This window comes from Pseudorca crassidens, chromosome 3 (genome assembly GCF_039906515.1).
Source record: "Pseudorca crassidens isolate mPseCra1 chromosome 3, mPseCra1.hap1, whole genome shotgun sequence".
Classification (NCBI taxonomy): Eukaryota; Metazoa; Chordata; class Mammalia; order Artiodactyla; family Delphinidae; genus Pseudorca; species Pseudorca crassidens.
Window position 1 is genome coordinate 75,326,113 of NC_090298.1, and position 24,704 is coordinate 75,350,816.

The 24,704-nt window shown below is 51.9% G+C and overlaps 1 protein-coding gene across 1 annotated transcript; it reads left to right on the plus strand.

The window, feature by feature from the left end:
* The first annotated feature begins 14,423 nt into the window (after positions 1-14,423).
* Positions 14,424-24,353, plus strand: NR2F1 (nuclear receptor subfamily 2 group F member 1). The gene is made up of 3 exons (XM_067731224.1): positions 14,424-15,211; positions 17,658-18,185; positions 23,302-24,353. Exons 1-3 carry the CDS (start codon positions 14,752-14,754, stop codon positions 23,580-23,582), a joined length of 1,269 nt encoding a protein of 422 aa, XP_067587325.1. The 5' UTR covers positions 14,424-14,751; the 3' UTR covers positions 23,583-24,353.
* Positions 24,354-24,704: the final 351 nt, after the last annotated feature.

Genomic DNA, 24,704 nt, shown 5'->3' on the forward strand with positions numbered 1-24,704 from the left:
CGGTGGGTCTCCGAACCTTACAAAGTTGGGCGGAGGCCGGCTCACTCCCTCCGGGTCCACTCGGAAGAGGTCTGCAGCGCCCACCCGAGGGGGGAACACACAGCCAGCGCCGACCGAGGGCTCGGCCCCGGGGTTCGGGGAGCGTGCGCCACCCCCCGGTCGGGCCTGGCTTACTTCTTGACTCTCTTCCTCTGCGCGGGCCCGGGGCTGTGTCACTCCGGCCGGCTCGCGGCGTGGGGGCCTTCAGCGCCGGCGCAAGCGCTGCCCTGGAGAACGGCCAGACGCGCCCACCCGCGGTCCAGGCCCCTCGGCCGCACGCGGCTCCCCGCTCGCGTCGAGGGCCTGGCCGCCAACGCCGCGACCGAGGCTTCGTGCCCGGATGTGGGCCTCGCTTCCGGGAGCGGCTTCCCCCCCCCCCAGCCCCGCCCCAGGCTGAGCTTCGGGCCCGAGCTCCCAGGCCTCAAGGGAAGGAGTGGGAGGGGCCCCAGGGGGCCCCTACAGGGAAAACGGGAGGCCAGAGCGCAGAATTCGTTCGCAAGGGAGCGCCCTCGTGGGGTGAGGAATGTGAGGAGACGGGGGAGTAAGGGCCCTTGACAGCCGTGGGGACGGCGCGGGCTTCGGGCAGGTGTCTCCGGGCCGCTCTCCGGTTCCGCAGCGCCGAGGGCCACGCTGATCCGAGGGCATCGGCGGACGACGAGTGGCCGCCACAGTCACATCAGGACTCCGGCGTCCCGAAGGCCACAGGCCTTCGGGGAAAGCCTCGGAGACCCGCCGCCAGGTCACGCAGTTCATCCCGGGCAGGGAGCTCCTGAGCGGGAGTAGCCGACCAGAGCATGGACCTAGATCTGGGACCCTGTCCCTGACTCAGGCGCTCGAGGACCAGACCACGGCCCTGAAGACCGCGGCCTTGGAGTCCTCCCCGGCTAGGGCTGCGGACGGGGCGGGAGGCTCGACGGTTAAGAGACCGTGAGTCTCGAATTTCTAGACATCACAGAGGGTAGAACCACAGTAGATGAGATTAGACAGTGAGGTGGAAGGACAGAACCACCCGAGACAGGCACACTCTGCGAGTTGGGAGGCTTAATTGCTCTTTTTCAAATCTTGTACCCCAAAGCTTCGCCCTGTGACAACGCACTCCTTCTCCGCAAGGAGGTTTGGGGAAATTAACTTTCTTGGGACTCTCTCGTCCGTTATGTGGGCTCAGGGAGGAAGGCAGACAATAGCAGCAGCCGAAACACCTGCGATCTCTCAATACAATTAAATATGGACGCTGATTGTAGTCATTTCTCCTTTCGCTTCCAGAGGGAGCTCAAACCTGAAGCATCCAGGTTATCCCTCTCCTAAGTGTAAAACAGGATACTCGCAAAACCTGCTAGGAACACCACCAACCGCACCTGGAGGGGGTCCCCCTTTGCAAACAGAAAAGGCGATCTGATTTTTTTCACTTTCGTGTTTGTGTGAAGCTGAGTTAGGGGCTTGCGCAGTGTAACACACTCCTGTAACCCTCTGGAGACTAAACTAGAACTGAGCTAAGGGAGATCAGGTGAGGGAAAGGGACGGTGCTGAGGAGAGAGTGGCGGGCAGAAGTCTGGGTGTGTGGTGCGCAAGGGCGGCGGGACCCGTGGCGGGACCCAGCTGCGCGCGAGAAAATCCCAGAACGCCTGGCCACACAGCTCTGCGCAGACCCCGCAGAAATACGGCCACGTGTTGGGCTGCTGCTCTGACTCTGCATTTCGGGGCGATCTACACACACACACACACACACACACACACACACACACACACACACACACACACAGCGGCGCGTGTCTCTCTCTCCCGGAGCTGAGGTCCCTCAGAGGTCGTCCAGACATTGGAACCCCACGAGTGTCCGCCTGGCACTGCCACTTGACCATTTCGCTCTCGCTGGATGAGGGGTAGCTTAGCCGGGGAGGGAGGGCAGACGAAGGTGCCTGTCTCGTGGGGATCCAGCCCCGCGCAGGGTAAGAGCTGATAGAGTGGCCGAGCCCGGGGAGGGGCGGCGTCCTCCGTGGCTCTAGCCTCCTCCTCGCCCTTCTGTCCGGTCACCTGTCATCCCGAGCTTTCCAGGTCCTCGCCCCGCTCGGCTCTCCGCGGCCACGCGACAACCCCCTGCCAGCCTGAGCTGCGCGCCCTGGTGGTTCCCGGATGCCCCAGCCCTGAGAGCCAGGGCTCACCCCTCACTGTAGCCTCTAGATACAAACAGCACTGGCTTCGCTCTTCCGGCCGCCAGATCCCGGTCTTATCCTCCCACCGAGCAATGACTCGCCGGTGTTTGGGGTGGTGGTTGTTTCTTTTAAAAGTATATTAAAGGATCACTGGCGTCTCCTCGTCCAGTCATTACGCCTTTATCCCTATCAATTAACCACACCTCAGAGGGCTGCTATTAAGAGCTAAATTGAGCTGCAAAAGTAGGTATCCCGTTTCGGACAGATGTTGTCATCTCCCGCTGAGATAAGCGGCCGGCAGGGTCCGACCCGCAGCTTCCGCAGCCTCCCGAGCCGCGCTGGACCAGGCTAAGGACTCTGGGCCGCGGGGCTGGAAGGGAGGTCCCCGCCCAACACTGCGCTGGCGCTCTAGGAGCTGGGGAAATGGGGAGGGCCCTAGTTCTCGGACCTCAACCACTGTGCACGTCAAGGGGAAGAGTCTCCAGAGTTACACCAGGGAAAACGCCAAGAGCAAGCCGTGCGTCTTTACGCAAAAAAGTAGAGTGGAGAGTGTTAGCAAAGACCCAGCTCCGCACCGGAGACCCAGAAGGGAGGCGGTGGAGGTGTGGGAAAAGGGCAAAGTAGTGACTTTGGCTGGCAGCCCTCCGCCAACACACCCCACTTCCTTTTCCCGCCACTCCAGCCTCCCTCCTGCCTGGTAGCAGGCCCCCAGGACACTTTGTGGAGGAAGGCGCGGTGCTATGGAAATGCTAGATATGGAGCTAGGGAATCCTGGACTGAAACGTGGCCTTTAGGACAAAGGAAATTCACTAGGGACCGACGTGGCCTTCCGCCCAGATGTGTCTTTCCACTCTTTCTCACCCGCAATCACTCCTGACGACTTGGAGCACGGCTGTCGCACGCGGCTGGGAGATCCTGGAGGGCTGAGGGAAGGAGAGAGCAAGGGGACGTGGCCCTCGCTGCAGTTTCAGGACTTTCCTCCCGACAGTGGCCACAATATATTTAGCCAAGGCTAAAGGAGATTAATTTCCCAGCATAATCCAATTAAAAGATTTCTAAAGTAATCTTTTGCGAAAATGAAAAAAAAAGTGTGCAGCTAAAGAGGGTACTGGTTTTGATGACAGTGATTTATCGCTTCTGCCCAGCATGCGCTGCCGCTCGCTCTCTTGCACGCGATTTGACCAGAACATCCCGTAGATGCCTCCAGTCCAAACCTTAGCCTTTCTGAAAGACAGCCATCCATCATGCCAACCTGGACAGGAGAAGTAAGTGCAAGGGACTGGGGTTGCTTACAAGCACCACAGACTTTTTAAAGTGCTATTAGATTTACGGTCTCTTTTTTCGACGCCCATCCAGAGTAATTAGCACATATGTTCTAAATAGATGATAGTTTTTTGAGCAATAAAGCAATTACCCATCGTTGGAGCTGACAGTTCCTCCAACTAAACTCCAACCAGCAGCTAATTGGAAAAGGCATTTCAGCTCCATTGTCTGCAATTAGTCCTGCTAAACTACTACACCCCAACTAGCTGGTTTGAGGTTAATTTATTCAGTGTTGTATTTGCACGGACGAACCATTGCCACGAAGGGACTTGCCTTTTGCCCCCGCCAGACTGCGCCCTGGGACTACAGGAGCAGGTGGGAGGGAGACGCCGATGTTTTGGGGCCGGGATGATTCCCAGGGGAGGGAGCGCCTGGCCCGGCCTCAGCTTCAAGGTCAGTGTCCAGAGAGCTAAGCGCTGCCGACAGAGAAAGCCATTGTTTCTCCTGCTGGGCAGTCACTGAAAGAAACTGCTCAGTTCTCAGTTTGCGCTACCAAAAGCTTAGTGTTAAAAAAAAAAAAAATTAAGCACAGAGGAGGCGACTGGGTTCTGAGTGCATCTTTCCTGCTGCACACCCAGTTGTGACCCTGGGCCACCAAACTGTCCCTAAGGGATAAAAGTAGACTCAGACTCGCCAAGACAGCAAAATTCCAAGCCCTCAGCTAGGAGAGGGATTCTCCAATTCTAGGAGTGGTTGGGGAAAGAAAAGACTAGAAAGGTCAGGAAGCCCCGCTTCTGCCTTCAGCCTCTCTGAGTGCAAAGTCCCCCTGAAACTGGGGGTTTCCTGTGAATTTCTTTCTTCGCTTTTTCTTTTCACTTTTCTTTTTCCCTTCCTTCTTTCCTCTTTTTTCTTCTTTCCTTTCTAAAGTTAAGCCCAACAGGTCCAAAATTTGTACACAGTGACTGGAAAAAATGTGTTAAACGTCGGTTTGACGCCCCACCGGAGCTTCCAAATATCCAGCGGCTGGGATTCTTCTACTTAATTTAATCTTTATTGGACAGGGCAGCTCCTACACTCCTATTCACCAGGAAACCCCGGGAAACGGATCCGTTGGGGTTCAGAATTGAGGGCGGGAAGAAGAGGAGTTAAAGAGGGATTAATCCGCTCCCACCCAACTTCGAACTTTGGAACTGCGATCTCCGGTAGGCTGGGAGTAGGAGGGGAGGGGGCCCAAGGTCCCAGCCCTTGACAGCCAAGGGTCTCTGAGACCTGGAGCAGGGGGCAGGGAGGCTGGCGGGTTTAGACGGGAACTTGTAGCCCTGGTAACCGAGTATTCCCTTAAAGGAATTTACAATGAAGTGTCCCAGGCTCTGGGAGCAATGCGAATTTCACTCAGAAGAACATGGGACTGGGGGTGGGGGTGAGAAGAGGCTTCTTAGGAAGTGAAGCCCAGTGCCTTCAGTCCTAGAATCAAATGTCCTTTTCTGGATAGCCATTCATACCTAACAACCTGAGGGCTGTTTCTCCTTCATGAAGTATATGTAACAATGGCTAAGGAAAACAGTTTAAATGATATTGTAGTCAGCATGTGAGACTTACTAAAACAATTCTCATTTCAGAACAAATTATAATCAATTTCTCAGCTTCAACCATTTGGAGATATGTATCTATAGCAGAAACAAAACAAAACAAAAAAAACTTTTAAGACTGCCTAATGTCAGGCTCTTGTTTTCCACTTATTTACTGTGTTTTAACCAATTTAATGCCAAGAAAAACCAAAAAGAAAAAATATTGGGGAGAAATTGAAAGTAATGGTCTCATCTTACCCCATCACCTCCCACCTGTCATACAATGTCTACCCTCTAAAGAGAAATCCTCCTGTCAATGTGGCTTCCAACTGAAAATGGAAAAGAAATAAGATGTCTTCACTAAAAGGCTGTTCGTCGTGTTCTTAATTATTTGCTTTTTTTCAGGACTTAAATATGACATCCCAGAGAGTGAGGGCAAGAAAAAGCTGAAAAAAGAGTCACCTGAAAGTATCACCTGGACTTGGTAGAGAATCCTCATGTGAGTGTGTGTGCATACTTATGTGTAAGGGCAAAATGACCCATCCAATCAAACCCCCAACCCAGAATGTATGAGACACATTTACATAAACATCCATACACCCTGAAAAATCTCTAAGCACATGTGTGCAGAGATATAGTCCTATGCAAGCGCAGCTAGCTGTCCACATACATGTATTCACTTCTGGAGTAAAGGCATTTTCATTGCTCCCATAGTTTCTTTCCATTTAGGGCGATTAGATGATGTCTATTCAAAGTTGCTGATCCAGAGAGAAAATAAGAGTAGATAAAAGGAGATTTCAAGTGACCTCCTCGTCCCTTTCACACCAACCTGAGCCCTAGAATAGCCAAGGATCAACTAACACAAAAGCCCTTTCCTTTTTCTTTTCAGCTTCAGAAGATTTCATGCAAATGGTTAACAATAAAACACAGAACTATCACCGAGTTTTGTTAGATCACACATTTGGAATACTTTATTAACTCCTCCCACAGATAGGCTAGGTTTATTATCCACCTCTGAAGTGGGTAAATAAAATATACGTAGCAAAACAGAGGGCATAATTATTCACTGCTCCATGTGGTTTGTATCAGTGGTGTACTATGCTCATTCTTTTTCATTTAAACTTTACCTAAAGCCCCTCTCCCCTACTGATGGAGGACACTGTAATAAACATATCTTTCCACTGACAGTTTAGAGGGAAATGTTAGGTTTTTATTTACATTAAACTTCTGACAGGTAAAATAGGATTGTAGCATGACCATAGTTACCAACAGATCTGCTGGCTTTGTGAGCCAATAATTTTCCACTAGTTTACTTTATAGGCAGAGAAGAAAGTGGCATTGAAGACTTAAACATATTCCAGCAGTTTTTAATCAGTGAATGTCCAACTCAGATCTGCTTCTGATGGGCTAACCCCGTAGTAAAAGAAATAGGTGCTCTGACAGGTGACTATTAAGAGAAAGTATAGAGTATAGTTAATTGTATTGCCAGGGTACTTTAACAAGTTTCAAACTCATTTCAAAACATGAACTTTTCTTCCAAACCCAAGTCGTCTTCCCTAGGAAGAAGAGCCATGCAATTATTCTTCACTCAAGTTGTACATTTAAAATAAAGAAATACATTTTGTAACACAAAAGTCTTAATTTTTGTGTTCTTAATTTTTGCATAAATACATTTAGATAGCTAAGCCTTGATTTTTACAGAAAGTAAATATTTGGCTTCACTGGTGTGCTAGGAATCGTTGTCACTTTTCCTCCTACAAAAGGCTTGATTGGCATCCAAAGGTCAGCACTTGCTCTCCTGCCATTTTCCCGTGGCTGCTCCTGGGCCCTCTAACTGGGTGCCCAAGCAAAAAGGGGAAATGCTTCCCTTATCTCTCTTTTCCAAAACACCTGCTTTAACTGGCCAGCTTGTCATAGAAAACTAAACTGCTTTTTAAGGTAAAGCACTTATCTCTGGGCATTTTGACCCAAAGGTGACAAAGAAGAAATGCCCAGGCCATACCAGAGTTATAGTGAGTACACAAGCCTGCTGGATCCGTGGTTCAACGACATAGGCAGGCTGAGAACAGACAGTCCAGCAGAAGCCTGACTCCCAACTTGGCCTTTCCACCCTTGTCTTCATGTTGACAAAGGCAGAACTTTTTACAGCTGGGCAGCCACAATAGAGACTGAGTTCAGTCTTGCAAGAAGGGGTGGTTTCTGACATAGGGTGTTTGTTTGTTTGGGGTTTTGTTTTTAAATAATCACAAAACATTAGGCAGGCATTACTGTGCCTCTCTTCACCCTTTTCTTCAAAAGATCTATGCAAGACCATTTTAAATACATCTTCTTCAATTTCGTTTTTCACAGCCTTAACCTCATACCAAGGGAGACTAATTGATTCGGCACCTTTAAAATAAGCTCTTTGGGAAAGGTCTGCAGTACGAGCAGAAGAACTGACCTTTCTCCCAGCGATCGCAAGCATGTTCATCTCTCCAGATGGGCTTGATAAAACAGGGTTATTTCTGTTCTGTGGTCTCTCAAAACAGAATAATACCATTTTTAACAATTTAGGGGATAGGGAAGAGATACAGGAGAGAATTTTCTACACATATCTGGTCATTTGTAGGGTCTCACGGCTCTTGAACTAAATTTAGAAAACATTTTTACAAGGCCACCTTTTTTTTCAGTGTGATTTACCAAAAAGCCAAAACAAATGACCCGTTGAGTTTGGGGAGAGCAAAATACCAATATCAGAGAGGTCATAGAATTAGTGAAGAATGATTCCAGCCTTAGTGGAAGGAGAGATAGTGGTGAGGGGGTTGTTAATCAGCTAGAAAGGCTGCATGGATCCGGACTCTGGGGCCTGGAATGCAAGTCATGCTGTATATACAGCCACAGACCTCTGCTTCTCTCCTTCTCCCACCAGGTCACAACTGTTTATTGTCTGTCCCGCTAGAAGAGAGCAAGTGTTGTCTGGAAGGCTTTTAAAAAGTGATTAAGGCTGAGCTGTGATGCTAGCAATCTGCAAGAGGTATTGTAAGCCTGATTCCTCTCCCCAGTCGGAGGGGTACCTTCTCATGTCTCTTGGGGAACCACACTGGAGACTTTGCGTGCATTGAACTGGCCTATGGGGACCAGGACAGAGGAAGACTTTAGAAGTGAGGTCTGGGAGTCCAGGCCCTGGTGAGGAAACCAGCAAGGTGTCCTGTCTCTACACCAGCCTCGCCAGGAGAGAGGGACCTTGGAGAGGGCCGAATATACATGGCCACCACGCTGGCAGTCTCAAGGAGTGTGCTGAGACAAGGGCCACTGTGGGTTTGGGTCCAAGAGTCCCAGTTAGAGGTCCTCGGAAGCAAGGGCTTGGTGGAGAAGGGAGGGAGAAAGATCTGGAGAAGAGAGGATGAGTGGAAGAAAGATGGAAATTCCATCTGCTTTTCTGCTTCTGCAGCTGAGCGTTCCTGGACCCGTGTGTGGATCTGCACAGTTTGAGGACCTACGTGCTCCCTCAAAATATGACCACTTTCTATTAGGTGCCCTCCCCAACCACAACAGATATCATTGTCTCCGGGGTTGCGTGTGGGGCGCTGCCGGTAGTGTGCTAAGTTGAACACGTAACGAACGACAGCCTCGTGGAGAGAAAGCCTCGGCTCCCTCAGGACCTGAGGTGACCCTCAGTCCCTCCACGGAAGCCGTTTGCTGGGGGTGGGGCTTTGAGCCCAAGTGGAGGCGCTCTGCGGGTGTGCAAATGCGATGGGGGAACACAGGGTCCAGAAGAGAAACTGAGCCTAGAGTGATGCTTGGGCTGGAAGGGGAAAGCGCCCCTCCTCGAAAAGCCTCGGTTTCTTCTTGCCCCTCTCACGACAGCAAGTTGGCGCATATGCCCGGCAGGAGCGCGATCTGTTCCCCTGCTTTGAAAAGCCGAGGGTTTCCACGGCTCCGGACACCACAACCAACAGCCACCCCTCCCTTTCCGGGGCTAAAGCCGGGGGCTGCGCCCGTCCCTCCCTCCCTTCCTTCCAGAGAAGCAGGCAGCTTCGCCTGAGGCCACTCGAGGTCTCCACTTCTTCCCATACCCAGGGTCACGCCAGATCCCAGGGGCCTCTTGCGAGTTTGGAAGCTCAGGGTAGGGGTCGGCAGAAAGAGCCCACAGCGCGGGTGAGCGGGCCCCACCGCTCTCGGGGAGCCTCATCTAGTCCTCCTGCCACGCCTTGCCCCTAGCTTGCAAGCCCGAACCGAGGCCGACGCCGCTGGGCTGGCTCCTTCCCGCGCCCACCCAGCCCTAGGGCGCGGCCCCCGGCGTCGGCTCCCCCGCCCCGCGCGCCCGCCCTATGAGCCCTCTGACGCAAATGCGCGCCCCTGCCCAGCGCCGAGGAAAGCTTTCTCGTCGGTTTAAATTGAGGCTCTTCCTTTCACACACACTCGCTCCGTCCTCACCCCTGGGGAGGTGACCCCTCCCCACCCCCAGCCCTCTTGCTGCTGCGCGAGAAGTCTGGCGGGGCTGCGGGGCTGCGGATCTGGTGCTCTCTCGCTGCTGCCGCCGCCGCCGCCGCGGGTTCTCCGCTGGGGAGAATGGCTTGGTGTCCCTTTTAATTCGCTGACACTATCACCCACATCAAACAGGCAGCCATCGATCGCGTTACATTAGGGGATCCCGTTACAAACGGCGTCCGCAGGTGGGCGGCAGGAGCCTCGCTCGCCAGGACCTGGCTGCAGCCTGGCAAGGCGCTGGCGGCAGGGCCAGCCCGGCCAGACTCGGAAGCCGACTCCATCGCGGCTCCGGCTTGGCACCGGAGTGGGGGGGGGGGGGGTGGAAGGGGGGGGCGGCGACGGCGGCTCGGGTGCCAAACCTGTGGACCCTCCGCCCCCGGTCCTCCGCCCCCCGGCTGGTGGCTCCGCAGCATTTTCCCGCCAGTGCGGGAAGAGGGTAGAGAATGGGGGTGAAGGAGACCTGTTTTGAATTTGGACTGATGCTCGGCGGGCACGATCCTCAGCTCCAAGGCGGCGCCGCGGCCGTGGTCCCTACCTCCACGCCGCCGCGGGACAGAGGCCGGGTGAGGGCAGCTCCGGAGCAGGCCCCGCGGAAAGTTCTTCTCGCCCCGCCCCGGCTGACTGGACTGCGGCCCCGGCCTGCAGAAGCCATGCTAGCAAAGGCTGCCTCCCGGCCTGTCCGCGTTGCCAACCCCGAGTTCAAAAGAAACGATAATCATTGTGTTACTTGCCTGGTGGGGCAGGACTTGGCCGAGTCTCGCTTCTGGTGCCCACGACTCCCGGTCCAGGGTCCGAGGGCGGCTGGGCCCGAGGGCCGGGCGTCCAGGGGGCCTCTGGTTCCCTGGCGCTCGCTCTCGCTTCCTCTTCCACTCGCTCCGTCTCTCTCCACGTTCTCTTTCCTTCTGCCTGTATCCCTCTGTGCCTGCTTCCTCTGCCCTCGACTGCCTGCCTTTGTACTAGATGGGGAGTACAATTTAGAATTTATATGTAGAAAGCTCGTTCTTCTTTATCTTTTTCTTCCTTCTTTCCTTTTTTCTTTCTCTTTTTTCTTCCTTCCTTTCTTTCTTTCTTTCTCCCTTTCTTTCTTTCTTTCTTTCTTTCTTTCTTTCTTTCTTTCTTTCTTTTTCTTTCTTTCTTTCTTTCTCTCTCTCTCTTTCCTTCCTTCCTCCCTCCTTTCTTTTCTTTCTTCCTGTCTTTTAATCGTGTTCGTTTCACCTTTTAACTGACCGGGAGACGTAAGCGCGTTTATTTGGGGAGAAGGGCGAGGGCAAGGAGCCCTCGCCGGCCCCCACCGCCTCCTCTCCATCAGCTGCGTACAATGGGCCGCCGCTTGCGGAGTGCATTGACTGTCTCTTCATTATTCGAGCTGGAGGGGCTGCGGGGCAGACACGGAAAAGCCTTTTTTCTGCTCTTTAAAATCGTCGCTCGTCACTAAGCGGTCGCCGACTCCAGACTTGTAGGCTGGAGAGACCGGGAAGCGCAAAACGTACCCCAAACACGCAGCGCTTCCCAAACCCCTCCCTAGTGAAATTTAAAGGGAGAACGTGTATTAAAAAACAAACCCTACCTCTGTCAATACAGCGTGGCCATTTACTCCCACCTTTACCTGAGGGCGTGTTGAGGCTCAGGGTGCTGGAGCTGAGACAAACTTTTACGCTCTCCCGAGTCTAAGGGCGGGCGGGCAAGCGCAGCTCCCACCCCCGGCGGCAGCAGCGGCGGCTTTGTCACTCCGCGCCGCTCCGCGCCCGCCTGAGCCTGCCTAGGGGAGCGATCTCAAAACGAGGGGGGTGCGAGTGTGCGATTGGAGAATATGTAACTAATAGAAGTATCATTTTCCCCCAGTACGATCTTTCAAGGAAAAAAAATCCATTGAAAGAATTTTCAAAGTGCTGTCTTCGTTTGGAGAAAAGGCACAGGCTGCCTGCCGGGAGGGGAGGAGGGACCCGACTGTGCGCCTCCAGGACGCGGCTCCCGTCCGCTAGGTGGCAGGCGGAGCCAGCGATTCCTGCAGGCCTCGCGGCGGGACCCGCTCCTCCCGCCGGCCCCTCCTCCGGCGACCAATCGCCTTTGGGAATCGGGGTGTCTCTCTCTCTCTCTCTCTCTCTCTCTCTCTCTCTCTCTCTCTCTCTCTTTCTTTCTCTTTCTTTCTTTCCTCTCTCTCTGTCTCTCTCTCTCTCTCCTCTCTCCTCTCTCTCTCTCTCTCCTCTCCTCTCTCTCCTCTCTCTCTCTCTCTCCCCCCTCCCCCTCTCTCTCCCTATCTCCCCCTCCCTCTTCCTCCCCCTCTTCCCCTCTCCCCTCCCCCTCCCTCTCCCTCCTGCCTTCCTCTTCCCCTCCCCCCTCCTCTCCCCATCTCCCATCTCCTTCCGTTCTCCCTCACCCCTTTCCTCTTTTCCTGGGACTCGGACTTGGCCGCACTAACCACCCCGCCCCCAACGATATGAGAACTTACTACTATTTTATTAATAATTACTGGAGAGTTCGTAGGAACTTGGAACAGCCTGAGGATACCAAAAAGGGAAAAGAAAAGAAAGAGAGAAGAAGGAAAAATCGGATTGACTGGAAAGTTTATTTTAAAAATCATCTTTGGGATGGAGAGGAACCGTTGGCTCGGATTGATTTTGTGGCAATAGCTGCGAATTCCAGGAGTGCATTTTTGTCATAATTAAACCCTTAATTTTAAAACCAAAATATACGTTGGACCAAAACACAGGGAGTCCCTACTTTGTTTCTTAAAGGAATATAAAATGAGCAGAATCCACTCTTGGATTGTGCTTATGTGTGAAAGAAGAAAACAATACAAACCCAAAATATTTCACGAATCATTAAAACGGTGAGAGTTTAATTCCCATTTAAAATTTTCCTAACATTTTCAATGACACTCTTCACGCTCATAAAACATAATTCTAAAAACTTTTCGGAAGAAAACAAAATAATGTCTTTCTAATTCTCTTTTTACCCATTGCAAGGCATTCTTCCCCTCGCCATCCCTTCCCCCTCGGGTGTGCGTGTGTGTGTGTGTGTGTGTGTGTGTGTGTGTGTGTGACCATAGACGACCCATACTAATCAGGTCTCAGAGTAAATAGCAGCGCAGGGCGATCTCAATGTAAATTGCGCTTGTCAGAAGCACACCCCCCCCCCCACTTTCTCTCCTCCTTCCCTCGCCAACCCGTAAGTAGGTAGCTAAGAGGGAGGGGAAAAAAAAAAAAAAGAAAGAAAGAAAAAGAGGAGGGGGGAGGGGCTCTCCAACCAATGGCGTTCGGGAGGCTTGGCTAACCTTAGCCTCCCATTTTCTCTCCCCCCTATTCAGGGCTCTGACCAGTCAGTCGCCTTTGATTATCAGTTGCCAGCAGCCCTTCTCTTGGCTCCTTGACACGAGCTCCATATAAGGCAGCGATCTCCATAGAAACGTGTCAGTTTCAATAGTAGTGTCAAAGTTCACTATATACAGACATTCGCGCAGATCCCCCTTTCGGAAACACTGCTCTGCGAGTCCTCCCGTTTAAACGCATTCAATTTTGGGGTCTCTCTCTCTTTCTCTCCCTCTCTCTCTTCTCTCTCTCTCTTTCTCCTCCGCCTCTCTCTCTCAATCTCTCTCTTTCTCTCTTCTCTCCCCCCTCTCCTCTCGCCCCTTTCTCTTTTCTTACATATTCTATTAGTTGTTTCCCCCGTATTCTTCTTCTTTCTCTCCTTTTTCTCCCTCCTCCTTGTCCCTTTTACTCCATTCCTGCAGAAGAGTGAGGGCTAAACTTAAAAAAAAAAAAAAGGAGGAGGAGGAGGCACCCCCTCGTATTCTTCTTATCGTTATTTTATACATATATGATTTTTTTTGGAGGGAGGGTGTTGGTTCCCGGCTGAAGAGCACTTATTTAAAATACTAAAAAAAGAACATTTTTGGGCGATCTCCAGGGTTTTTTTAACTAGCTCTGTGTGTTATAGCAGAAGAAGCAGAAGAAGGAGCAAGAAAGAGGAAAAGAAGAGGATTATTTATTCGACCTACTTTGGATGTCTCTCTCGTTTTTTTTTTTCTTTCTTTTTTTTTTTTTTTTTTTGCAATTCTTTTTCTTCTGATTTTTATATTTTCTGTTTCGCTGTGAATTCGTCGCCGGCGTGAATTATCTCGTGTTTTTCTCCCCCTCCGTCACCTCCCGAAAGAAAAAGGCAGCGAGAGCCCGGCGCCACCGGCACAACAAAAAGAGCAAAGTGTGTGATCCTCCTCGCTGGCTGCCTCCCGCTCTCCAGCGCTGCCTTCCTGAATGGCTGGCTGCGTCCGGCCCTGGACCTGGCCCCCCGACACCAGCGCGCTCTGATCGCCGCCGGCAGCCTCGCCCCGCGCCCTGCTCGGCTCACCGCGCTCCCCTCAATCCCGAGCCCAGCGAGGGCTCCCGCCGGGACAGCGGCGGCGGCGCGGGCGGCCCCGACCCGAGCTCGCGCTCCGGCTGCAGCCCCGACTCCAGCTCGGACTCCGGCCCGGGCCCCGGCTCCTCCAGCGGCGCTCGCTGCTGCAGCTGAGGCAGCGGCTCCAGAGGCGCCTGCAACCTCGACCTCCTCCTCCTCCGCCGCCGCCGCCCTCGCCGGCTTCCTCTATGTCTGCTCTGCCGGCGCACAGCGCGTAGCCCCAGTGGCCGGCGGGCGGGCGGGCGGGCGCCCGGCGCGGGTGAGCGAGTGTGTGTGCGAGTGTGTGTGTGCGCGGGGGTGCGGGCAAGGCGGAGGGTGAGTGTGTGCGCGCGCCGTGGCCCATGCCCGCCGCCCCCGGCGCTGCGCCCCGCGCCGCTACCGGCTGCCGCCTGTGCCATTTCTGATTTTGCAACTTGGTGAAGAAGAAAAAAGCGAGAGAAGGGAGCTTGCTCGCTGGGGGGGGGGTGGGGAGGGAGGGGAAGGAGAGCGTGGCCCCCCCAGGATCGGAGCGCGGGGGGAGCGGGCGAGGGGAGCAGGGGTGTTGGGGGGGGAGCCTGAGAGCCTGGGGGGGCTGCAAAAAGAGAGAAAGAAAACAGCAGGAACCACAACAAAACGCCAGCCGGGCGGGCGGGCGCGCAGCAGCAGCGGGGCGGCCGAGGCAGTAGCGGCGGCAGCGGCGGCGGCGGCGGCGGAGGCAGCGGCTGGTGCCCGGCTCGGGCTCGGCTCCCGCGACCCCGGGGCGCCGGGCGGGCCCCCCGCCCCCTCCCCCTCCCCCCTTCCCCTTCCCCTTCCCCTCCCAGCGCGCCCGCGCGCCCCGCGGCCCTCGGCGAGCAGCTCGGCTCCCCCCAGCGCTCCCCGGGCCCAAAGATATGGCAATGGTAGTTAGCAGCTGGCGAGATCCGCAGGACGACGTGGCCGGGGGCAACCCCGGCGGCCCCAACCCCGCAGCGCAGGCGGCCCGCGGCGGCGGCGGCGCCGGCGAGCAGCAGCAGCAGGCGGGCTCGGGCGCGCCGCACACGCCGCAGACCCCGGGCCAGCCCGGAGCGCCCGCCACCCCCGGCACGGCAGGGGACAAGGGCCAGGGACCGCCCGGCTCGGGCCAGAGCCAGCAGCACATCGAATGCGTGGTGTGCGGGGACAAGTCGAGCGGCAAGCACTACGGCCAGTTCACCTGCGAGGGCTGCAAAAGTTTCTTCAAGAGGAGCGTCCGCAGGAACTTAACTTACACATGCCGTGCCAACAGGAACTGTCCCATCGACCAGCACCACCGCAACCAGTGCCAATACTGCCGCCTCAAGAAGTGCCTCAAAGTGGGCATGAGGCGGGAAGGTGAATATTTATTCTGTGCTTCTCTCCCTGAGCTTCGCCCGCCTCCCCGGCCCTCTTTCTTTCTCTCTCGCGGGGGTGGCTGCTGTATGGGGCTGGGGTTCCTGCGGTCCCGGCCCGTCCCAGCTTCCCCTGTCCCCGCTACCTTCCTCCCCCGGCGTCTCCAGCCGCCCCCCCCACCCCAGCTCGCTGCCGCTGCCTCCCCCTCCCGGCCTGCGCTCCTCTCCCCGGCTCCTCCACCCCACCCTCTGCCTGCTCAGGATTTTGTCCCTGGGATCGTGAGCTGTGGCTTAAAATCCCCTCCCTCTGTCTTGGATGTGCTCGGTGCGTGTCTCTTTCCCGCGTGTGCGTGAGGATGCTTGGGGCTGGGCTGGCATGAACTTGGGGAGGGGTGCTTATTTCCCCCGGAAAACTCTGTTTCTGTGTTTTTTCATTCCACTTTCCCCTCCACCTCTTCATGCCCTTTATTTAAAATGGGGGAGGGCTGGAGACTGGAGTACTCTGAACCATAGATTCATTACTGCATCATCCTTTTGGAAGCTTAGCTTGGAAAAAGAGGAGTGAGATTTATTGCACTTGTAGGTCTAATTAGGGGGGAAGGGGGGCTTCTGGCCTGTTCACTGGTTCCCTCTCCTCTTCACCGAGCTGGGGCCGCCTCCTCCAGAGCTGTGGCCTTGTTTTCACCCCTCTACTTTCAAAGGAAAGTTTGTGACTGAACCGTGCTTTCATAGTTGTGTCATTTTTTTTTAAAGCATGATACTCGTTTTATTTCTTCACCAAACTCCACCCTCTGCTTAAATACTGCATACAAATTACAATTTACAGCGGCATTTACCGATCCTTCTGATTTGGCTATAATGCATAGACTGCAGCTGGCATGAGCTTCCACATCATTTAATCCCTGTGTTGTATGGCTTTGGTTTCTTTTAACACAACTTTTGATGTTGTATTTAGATATGCTTCATGTTCATGTGGCAAGAGATGCAGCACTTTTCTTATAAATATATCTAGCCATTTACAATTAAAGTTTATCTCCTGACAATCATTAAAGATGTCTTATAGTCAAATTAGTGATCCAGTCAGTTTTGTAGAATGTAGATTACTCCTTCTTGTAACTGACTTTAAAATTATATTTTATATGCCACAAGAAAAGAAATTGAATTCCTTCAGATCTCAAGGAGCAGGCAAATATGACGACTTCATTTCTAGCTCCAGGGAGATTTTATAGGCATCTGAAAAACAAAAAACAAAACAAAACAAAAAACTTTGAATTGTACTCTCATTTAATTGAAAAATAACTGCCAAGTTCAAAACTGTAATTAGAAAAAAGTATTCTAGCCATTATGTTTCAAGAGCTTAAATTGCACTGGGGCTTGCATTAAAATTAGAATCAATGCAAACTTAAGAAAATAGTGTATAACCTGAAGTAAGATAGCTACGTGTACATGGACATATCTATATTAATTTGCTGGGGGGGGGGAGAGTTCAGTAGCCCTAACTTTTCCTAAAGTTGTCTTTGTTTACATGGCAATTTAAAACGCTGGCACTGTTGAAGTAAAACATACACATTAAAAAAAAAAAAAAACTTTGGTCAGCTTTAAGAACTCAAAGCATGCTTACGTTTTGCATTCAGATGGTTAATGAATCCAGTGTTTTTGCAGTTGCAAGCTCGTGCATTCACTGGGCAAAAGCTGGCTGCAGGTTGCAGTGGCACCGCGCAGGACAGACATTAATTATATTTTCCACTTTTTTCAATAATGTTTGGCTACTGTAAGTTCAACTTTTTTCTTGATTTTTTTTCAATTTTTTGTTGCTTTTAACAGTGAGAACCTTGTGTGGGGCGATGGGGAGGAGGGGATAGGGGAGGGGTGCAGGATACTTGTTTTCTCTTCAAAAGTTGTTAAGTGGTTAGTAGGGTATGTAACTTGTATCTATTTTAAGGATAATTCCGTAGCATTTTTAGAGAATATGGAAACATTTTGAGCAAAACCAGCTTGCTTGCAAATGAAGAGGCAGCTAGGCATTTGCCTAGAACCACCACCATTCTCTGGTTTCGCCTGTTTTTGTTTTTGTTTTACCCTGATTTGGTTCCTTCTGGAGGGGTGAGTGGGATTTCATTAATCTGTGTGTGACTTGTTGGTGGTCGAGGGGCTGGGTGGCATTTTCTTGGCCATACCGGGCTGGGGGCCCGTAACTCAGGCCTAGTTCTGGCAGGGCTGGGGTGGCCAGGGGCGCAGGAGACGGCTGGGCATACCGAGCCGCGGAGCTGGAGGGCTTCACCCCAGATTGCCTCCGGGTATGGGCTGTGAGAGCGAGCGCCAAAGGAGATGCTCCGGGGCGCTTGTGGCTGCGGGAAGAACCTCCGCATTGTGTCGGGTGCGCTGCGGCACGGGATGTTCGCAAGCCCCCTGGATGCACATTGCCTCTTTTCTCTCTTTCTTTTCGTCAGCGGTTCAGCGAGGAAGAATGCCTCCAACTCAACCCAATCCAGGCCAGTACGCACTCACCAACGGGGACCCCCTCAACGGCCACTGCTACCTGTCCGGCTACATCTCGCTGCTGCTGCGCGCGGAGCCCTACCCCACGTCGCGCTACGGCAGCCAATGCATGCAGCCCAACAACATCATGGGCATCGAGAACATCTGCGAGCTGGCCGCGCGCCTGCTCTTCAGCGCCGTCGAGTGGGCCCGCAACATCCCCTTCTTCCCGGATCTGCAGATCACCGACCAGGTGTCCCTACTACGCCTGACCTGGAGCGAGCTGTTCGTGCTCAACGCAGCCCAGTGCTCCATGCCGCTGCACGTGGCGCCGCTGCTGGCCGCCGCCGGCCTGCACGCCTCGCCCATGTCCGCCGACCGCGTCGTGGCCTTCATGGACCACATCCGCATCTTCCAGGAGCAGGTGGAGAAGCTCAAGGCGTTGCACGTCGACTCGGCCGAGTACAGCTGCCTCAAAGCCATCGTGCTGTTCACGTCAGGTGAGGCTGCGGCCGCTGGGAGGGCAGGCCGCGCCGGGAGCGCCCGCAGGCCCCGCTCCGCTCGGGCCCGGCCTCCTGCGCCGCGCCGCTGCACCCGCCGCGGCCGGGCCCTCGCCGGACCTCCGGCCTGGCCGGGACCTGTGGCCCCCGCGCGGGGAAGCGGCCGGCGGCGCCGCTGCCATCTTTGGAGCGCCGCGGTGCGGGAGCTGAGGCGGCGCGGGCGCGGGCGGCTAGCTGGCCCGGCCTGGCGGCCTGGAGCCCCGCGCGGGGCCGCGGCTGCGGCTGCGGCGGCGGCGGCGGCGGCGGCGGGCGCGTGGCTGGCGGGGGGTGGGGCGGGGAGGCGGTGCCGTGGATCCGTCTGGCTGCGCGTGTGTGCGGTGTGCATGTGTGTGCGATGTGCGTGTGCGTGTGTGCCGGAGCTCAGCGTTTCTGGGGGAGGAGAGGGAAGGAAGAGAACGTGGGAATGTGGCTTTCTCCTCTGTGTGGCACGCTCCCTGGCTGACTTTCCCGACACAGTGAGACACAGAGAGGGAGAAAGAGAGGAATACGGGCAAATAAATCATAAATAATCCCGCTTTATTGCATCCTGATTTTCCCTTATCGGAAACCATTCATGTTTGCAGTTGCTGAGGTTATTGAGGGTCGTAAAAAACGTATTCGATCTAATCAAGAAAGATGAAAAACAAAAGCAATACTGTAGAACCCGCAAGTATGGGAGGATTCCCGCCCCGGAGATAAATCTCATAGCCACGCAAAACGCACGAACATTGGAAATTTAACAGAGTGCCTTAAAAATATCAAATTAAATGTAGGCAGTGGTAACATGCATGTTAACAATTTCTCTTATGATAGATGGTTCAAATTAACTTCCAGGAAAATGCATTAATGTTGCCTTTGAAGGCTCTGGTCCGAGCCTCTGAGAACACTGCCCCCCTTTTATTATTGTAACCTGCAAGAGGGAAACATATAAACACCCAGGACAGCAGGTAATGGGGGGAAATAAAAACAAAGCCAGAAAGGACGCTGGTGGGGAACAGAGCTGCTCAAACTGGGTCTCGGGCCTTGCCCACTGTGAGTAGGGTTAGCTGCCGGTTTACCACCATTATTGGCGCTATTGTTTTTAATTCCTCCATTCAGAGAACAAATAAACCATCCTAATAAATCTATCCTAGAGGCAGGACCTCCAAAGGCCAAATTAAAACCACTCTTGAGCAGAGATGGCAAAACCCCTTTCCCAAGGCCTCATTGAACAGTAAGCAGTGGTATAATCTATCAATATTTCCTGGCTTTCATGCGTGAAGAATCATATTTACATTGTATTAAAATGACTCTTAAATTTGCACAATATTGTAATGTAGCAAATGTAGTATTAATATCGATCTGAACAGCAGATAATTTATTTAGACAAGAGCATCTCATTTGTATGCAGGGTGGCCTGAGCTGTGGACTTGGACTGCCCCCCTTTTACTTTCAGTGCAAATGCAGGTCTGCTAGTGGGAGAGGGAGTTATTCTTTGCAAGAGGATAAAGTGCGAACCTTAAAACAAATGGAAGATTTATTGAATAGCCTCCTCGGTGTTTGAATGCATTTTATCTTAATAAGTCTTCTTGATGGAAACGTGTTTTTCAAAAGTGACAAAGAGCCTGGGAAGCAGCGACCCGGCTGCTTTAGCTCTGGCAGGCCTGGGGCCTGTCTGGCTCTCCACTACCCAGCTCTTTAGCCAAATTAATCAGGAAGCAAGCCAGTGTCGGGGAAGCTGGGGTTTTAAAATCTCATCCAGTGAGGTGTCTTGAAGCAGAAATGTGACTTGGAGCTGGACAGAGGTCTTCTCAAGAAAAGTCTCCCTCCCTTTTCCTTGTCCCCCCCCCCTAAGGTTCTTTGAACCCCCTTGACTTTTCTGATCTCCTGCCCTTTCCCAGAGAGAGGCAAGGACTGTGCAGGCTGTAAGCAAGACTGTGGAATTATTCATGCTTTCCTTTCAACTTTCCATCCTAAAATGTCCCTGTGAAAAGTGTTCCTTTAAAAAAAAAGTTTTCACAAAGATATTTCTTAAACCAAATCTTCAAGGTGTAAGGGAGGCCGAGAAGTGAACAATAACATTATTTTGTTGGAAAAATTGCAAGAAGAATATCTGAAAGTGGAAATAGAGCTGTCAGTAGTAATTCACCCCCCTTATCCATACAACACAGTTCTACTTTTGACTAAACTTGTTTTGATTGCTAGCCAGAAGGGAATTCATGGGAAGCCTTCTCAAAGTCATCCAACTTTTAAGCAAACTTTGAATGATGGAAAAGACAGTTTTAGACATATTGTCCAACGAGGTTTACTCCGGATAAGTATTTGAAGCTGGCACGGGGGTTCCCTGTGGTGGTTTTCACATTTGGCCTCCGGATGGTATGTTTAATCCTTAATATTCTGGACAGCATCCAAGGACTAGGTCATGACCTGAACTTACTTTTTTTAAAAAATTCATTAATTCATACACCTCAATATTCTCTCAGATAAATGAGACTTTCCCCGAAAGGAGCCTTCTAGTTAACATAAATACAAGAAATCCATTTTCAGCACAATAATAACTTTGATTTCTAGTTATGGCAGCTGATTACATCTATATTTCCTGAACACTAAACTCTTCTGAATGCACAACATGAAATACATTCTCTGCACTACAAAGGCTAAGCTGGGAGGGCCTGAGCGGTAATGGTTATTTATTTACATAATTTCTTTTCCAGATACTGTAGAAGAAATATTGAGGGTTCCCACATTGACACTACCATATACAAAGCGAGACATGGGTTTTGCACATTCTGCCTCCTTTTCTTATCTGGGTATAACTCATGGAGTGTAAATATGTACTGCATCACACCCCCTGCTCACCTAGTTTTGCTACCACAACCAGACGATTGATCTGAGAGCTCATACTGTCAGTCCACAGTTGGGGGAATTCTGTTGCAGAAATATCCAAAGTAGGAATGAATATCTAGAGTGGGAAGCCAAGCCCAAATTAAGGCTCCTGCCCGAGGGAGGCTACAGGGCTGGCCGGCTGGCACTTTGCAGCGGGGCCCAGCTACAGGCATTCTGCCTTCAGAGGAGGAAAGAACTCGATGCAGCCAACACAGGGCCCAGGCATGCCTTTCCTGGGCTTCTCTCCCTTGGAGTAGCCCAGCTGGGGGAAGGGTAGTGACCTTGCACCCTGGGGGCCCTAAGTGTAAATATCAGATAAATATTTTACAAACCTGAGGAGACTCCATATGGGTCTTTTAAAAAAAAAAACCTGCTGGGGTATCAGTGGGTCCCTTTCATACTGCATTCTCTGAGGCTGAGAGGTATCCTGTGGCATAAGGGGCAGAGAATGCATGTCAAAGAAGATATATGTAAATAAGAGTCTGCATGGTGGTCATTCAGCAGGACCAGGTTAGGAAGCAAAGCCAAGGGCAGACCCTCAGGGTCCCCTCTCTAAGCATCGAAGCCCCAAACTGTTCCTGCCCTCATCCTGCTAACCATAAAATCTCACTGCCTTCCCAGGTCAGGCTAGTGTGACTGCACCCAAATGGCTGGCTAGAGTAATTAGACATCTGAGAGGAACCCAATCTGGATCTGGGGTCAAAGGAGACCTGCCTCAGAAGTTCCTGAATTATCACTAGTTTTATTTGTATTTTTGCTCAAGGCCATAGCCTTGTAGATGAAGGTGTTAGAATGCTTTACAAATCCCAGTTCTTGAAATAGAGACATAAAGCTCAGAAACTCAGCAGACCCAGGTTTCGCTTTGAATCATTTGCTGTGTCTTCTTAGGGTCACACTTATCCATTCACAATTATACAGTGTCCTTTTGGGGGCATTGCCATGCATGAATTTCTTTCCAGATCTATATATATTAGCAAACTCTGCCTTTGATCTCTAGTCGACCTCCTGACTGGCTAAGGGCTCCTCTGTGATCTTCCTGTTTTTAAAATATTTATTATGAATACAGGAAACAACATGGGTGTTTGAACCAAGAGAGGAAGCCTTCACTTCATTCCTCTGATTCCACCTTCCCCTCCATTTGCTTGCCTCTAGTTAGTTGATACAGTATAAACTGCTGTCTTGAAATATTTTTAGTAGACCAAGAAGAGCCCTTGGTTGACGTGAGATTAAACACACAGGTTTTGAGATGCTTCCTTGGGTACAGGTCCTGCCACAGGAAGCCTATATCCCCAAATCCCCCCTCAACTCCCCACCTCCCAGTTCTGAAGCAGAAACAGCAGCTGTCTCCGGTCCAGCTTTGTGTCTGATCGCTGAAGTTGTCTCCTTTCTGCAGCCTGGAGTAACTGAGCCATATTCCTTCTGATTATCATACAGCTTACAGAGATGGGACCAATTTTCAATTACATGATCTAAGGCACAGATAGAAGTGTTCACCCTGGCTGAGGATTTGCTGCAGAGCTCTTGCTTGCATAGAGAGTGGATCGCAAATCCTCTATTGCCAAAGCAGGAGCTTGATCTGATGCCAGGCCCTGCCAGCCTATGATTTCTTACCCCCTCGCATGTGTCTATTCACTATACAATCTAGGTTCTCCTTGAGGTTTCTGCTTGGGGTCATTTAGGTTTGAGAGGGGGACTCCAAGAAGCATTTTAGAACTGCCTCCAGGCTGCATATTTAGTCAGGGCTCCTGAATACCCCAAAACCAGGGGCAGAAGGGGCAGAAATCCTCCCTTTAATGAGCACAACGGAAAAGATGCTCCCCTGAAGGTGGAGGACAGGTTGCTGTGTACAGCAAACATGGCTCCAGCATCGTACATTATTTAATCCAAAGGTGAAAGAGGAGAAACAAAGGGACTGGAGAGGTTGCTGCCTCTTCAAGTGTGTGCCTGTCTCTCCAGCTCCCCAGGCCTGGTGGGAGTTTGATTTGTTTGTATTTGTGTTGGGGGCCGGGGGGAAGGAAATAGTGAAGAAGGAGTAGGGAGGCATGGCGGGGAGGATTTCTTTTCTTCTTCCTTCTATTTCTATTTTTTCCCCTTTGCTCCTTAAAAGAAAAAAAAAGTAAAATGAACGGCTTGCTGTTTGTGACTTTGCTGTCCGCTGACCTAACCGTGTGCCCCCTCCCCTTGTCTCTCCTTCCGGTGGCTGCTTGGGCAGATGCCTGTGGCCTGTCGGACGCCGCCCACATCGAGAGCCTGCAGGAGAAGTCGCAGTGCGCGCTGGAGGAGTACGTGAGGAGCCAGTACCCTAACCAGCCCAGCCGCTTCGGCAAACTGCTACTACGACTGCCCTCGCTGCGCACCGTATCCTCCTCGGTCATCGAGCAGCTCTTCTTCGTCCGTTTGGTAGGTAAAACCCCCATCGAAACTCTCATCCGCGATATGTTACTGTCTGGGAGCAGCTTCAACTGGCCTTACATGTCTATCCAGTGCTCCTAGACCTTGGGCGCTTCCCACCTGCCCCCACCCCCTAGAGACTCACAGGACCGGCGGGGGGCCGTGGACTCCAATGCCGCGGGGACACCAGGCGGCCGATGCAGGGTGCGGTGGGCCGGGCAGCGGGGAGGAGGGCCAGGGCGACAGGAGCAGCCCACCGTGCAGAAATGCAACCCGAGCTGCAAACCAGGAGAAAAAGAGACTCTTTTTAGTGTCAGATCTGTGGACACGTTGGAAAGGAAAGGAAAAAGACCTTGTGTCTGATGAGAAAAAGAAAAAAATTTGGAAGAGAGGACCATGAAAATTTTAATAAAACAGAAGGAGACTAACGGACCTTCCAGGATTTATTGTGGACAGATGTGGATATATTCTGTACAGAAAACAACACACATGGAAGTGGACCGAATCCTATGTAGAAACACACACACACGCACACACACACACATTGTTATTCATTTTGTAAAATACTAGTCTTTATTTTCATTTTTTTGTAAAATTTAAACATCGTATGCACATAAAAAAGAAACAAGAATTAGGGGAAAATAACATTTTCCAAATAATTATTAAAAAAATTGTCCTGTGTCTATGTATCTATATCTGTTTTGTATTTTTTTCTGGTTCCAAACCAGATTTCCTGTGATTCTATACTAATAATTTTTGATATAACCCTTTGCTTCTTATAATGAGTGCGATATATGTTGTCGAGGCTGTTCTTCAAGAATTAAAATTGAAGTGAAAATTTAAACAAAAAATAAAAGAATTTAGCAAAACCCACGTGTCTGGTTGCTTGACAGATGTCATCAGTGCAAGAGAACCCTCCAATTAATTTCCACTCTGATTATTATTAGAATGGCGGGGTGAGGGGGAAAACTTTTAAGGTCCATTACCAAGTTGGCTAGATTTATTTCCTAAAAGCAAGCAGCTGCTTTGGTTTTGTAAATGCGGAAGGCCAGGCTCTGCATGGGACAGAGTGGGGGGTGGGTGTCAGGGCACTTCGGTGCCGGCAGCAGCCATTGTGACCTTGTAGGTGGTGGGCAGCCAGCACGCAGCTGGCCAGGAGGCTGGAGCAGGCCCGGTCCCTCGGGGTTGAGTCTCTGCGCTGCCTGCTTCAGTATCTGCAGGTGG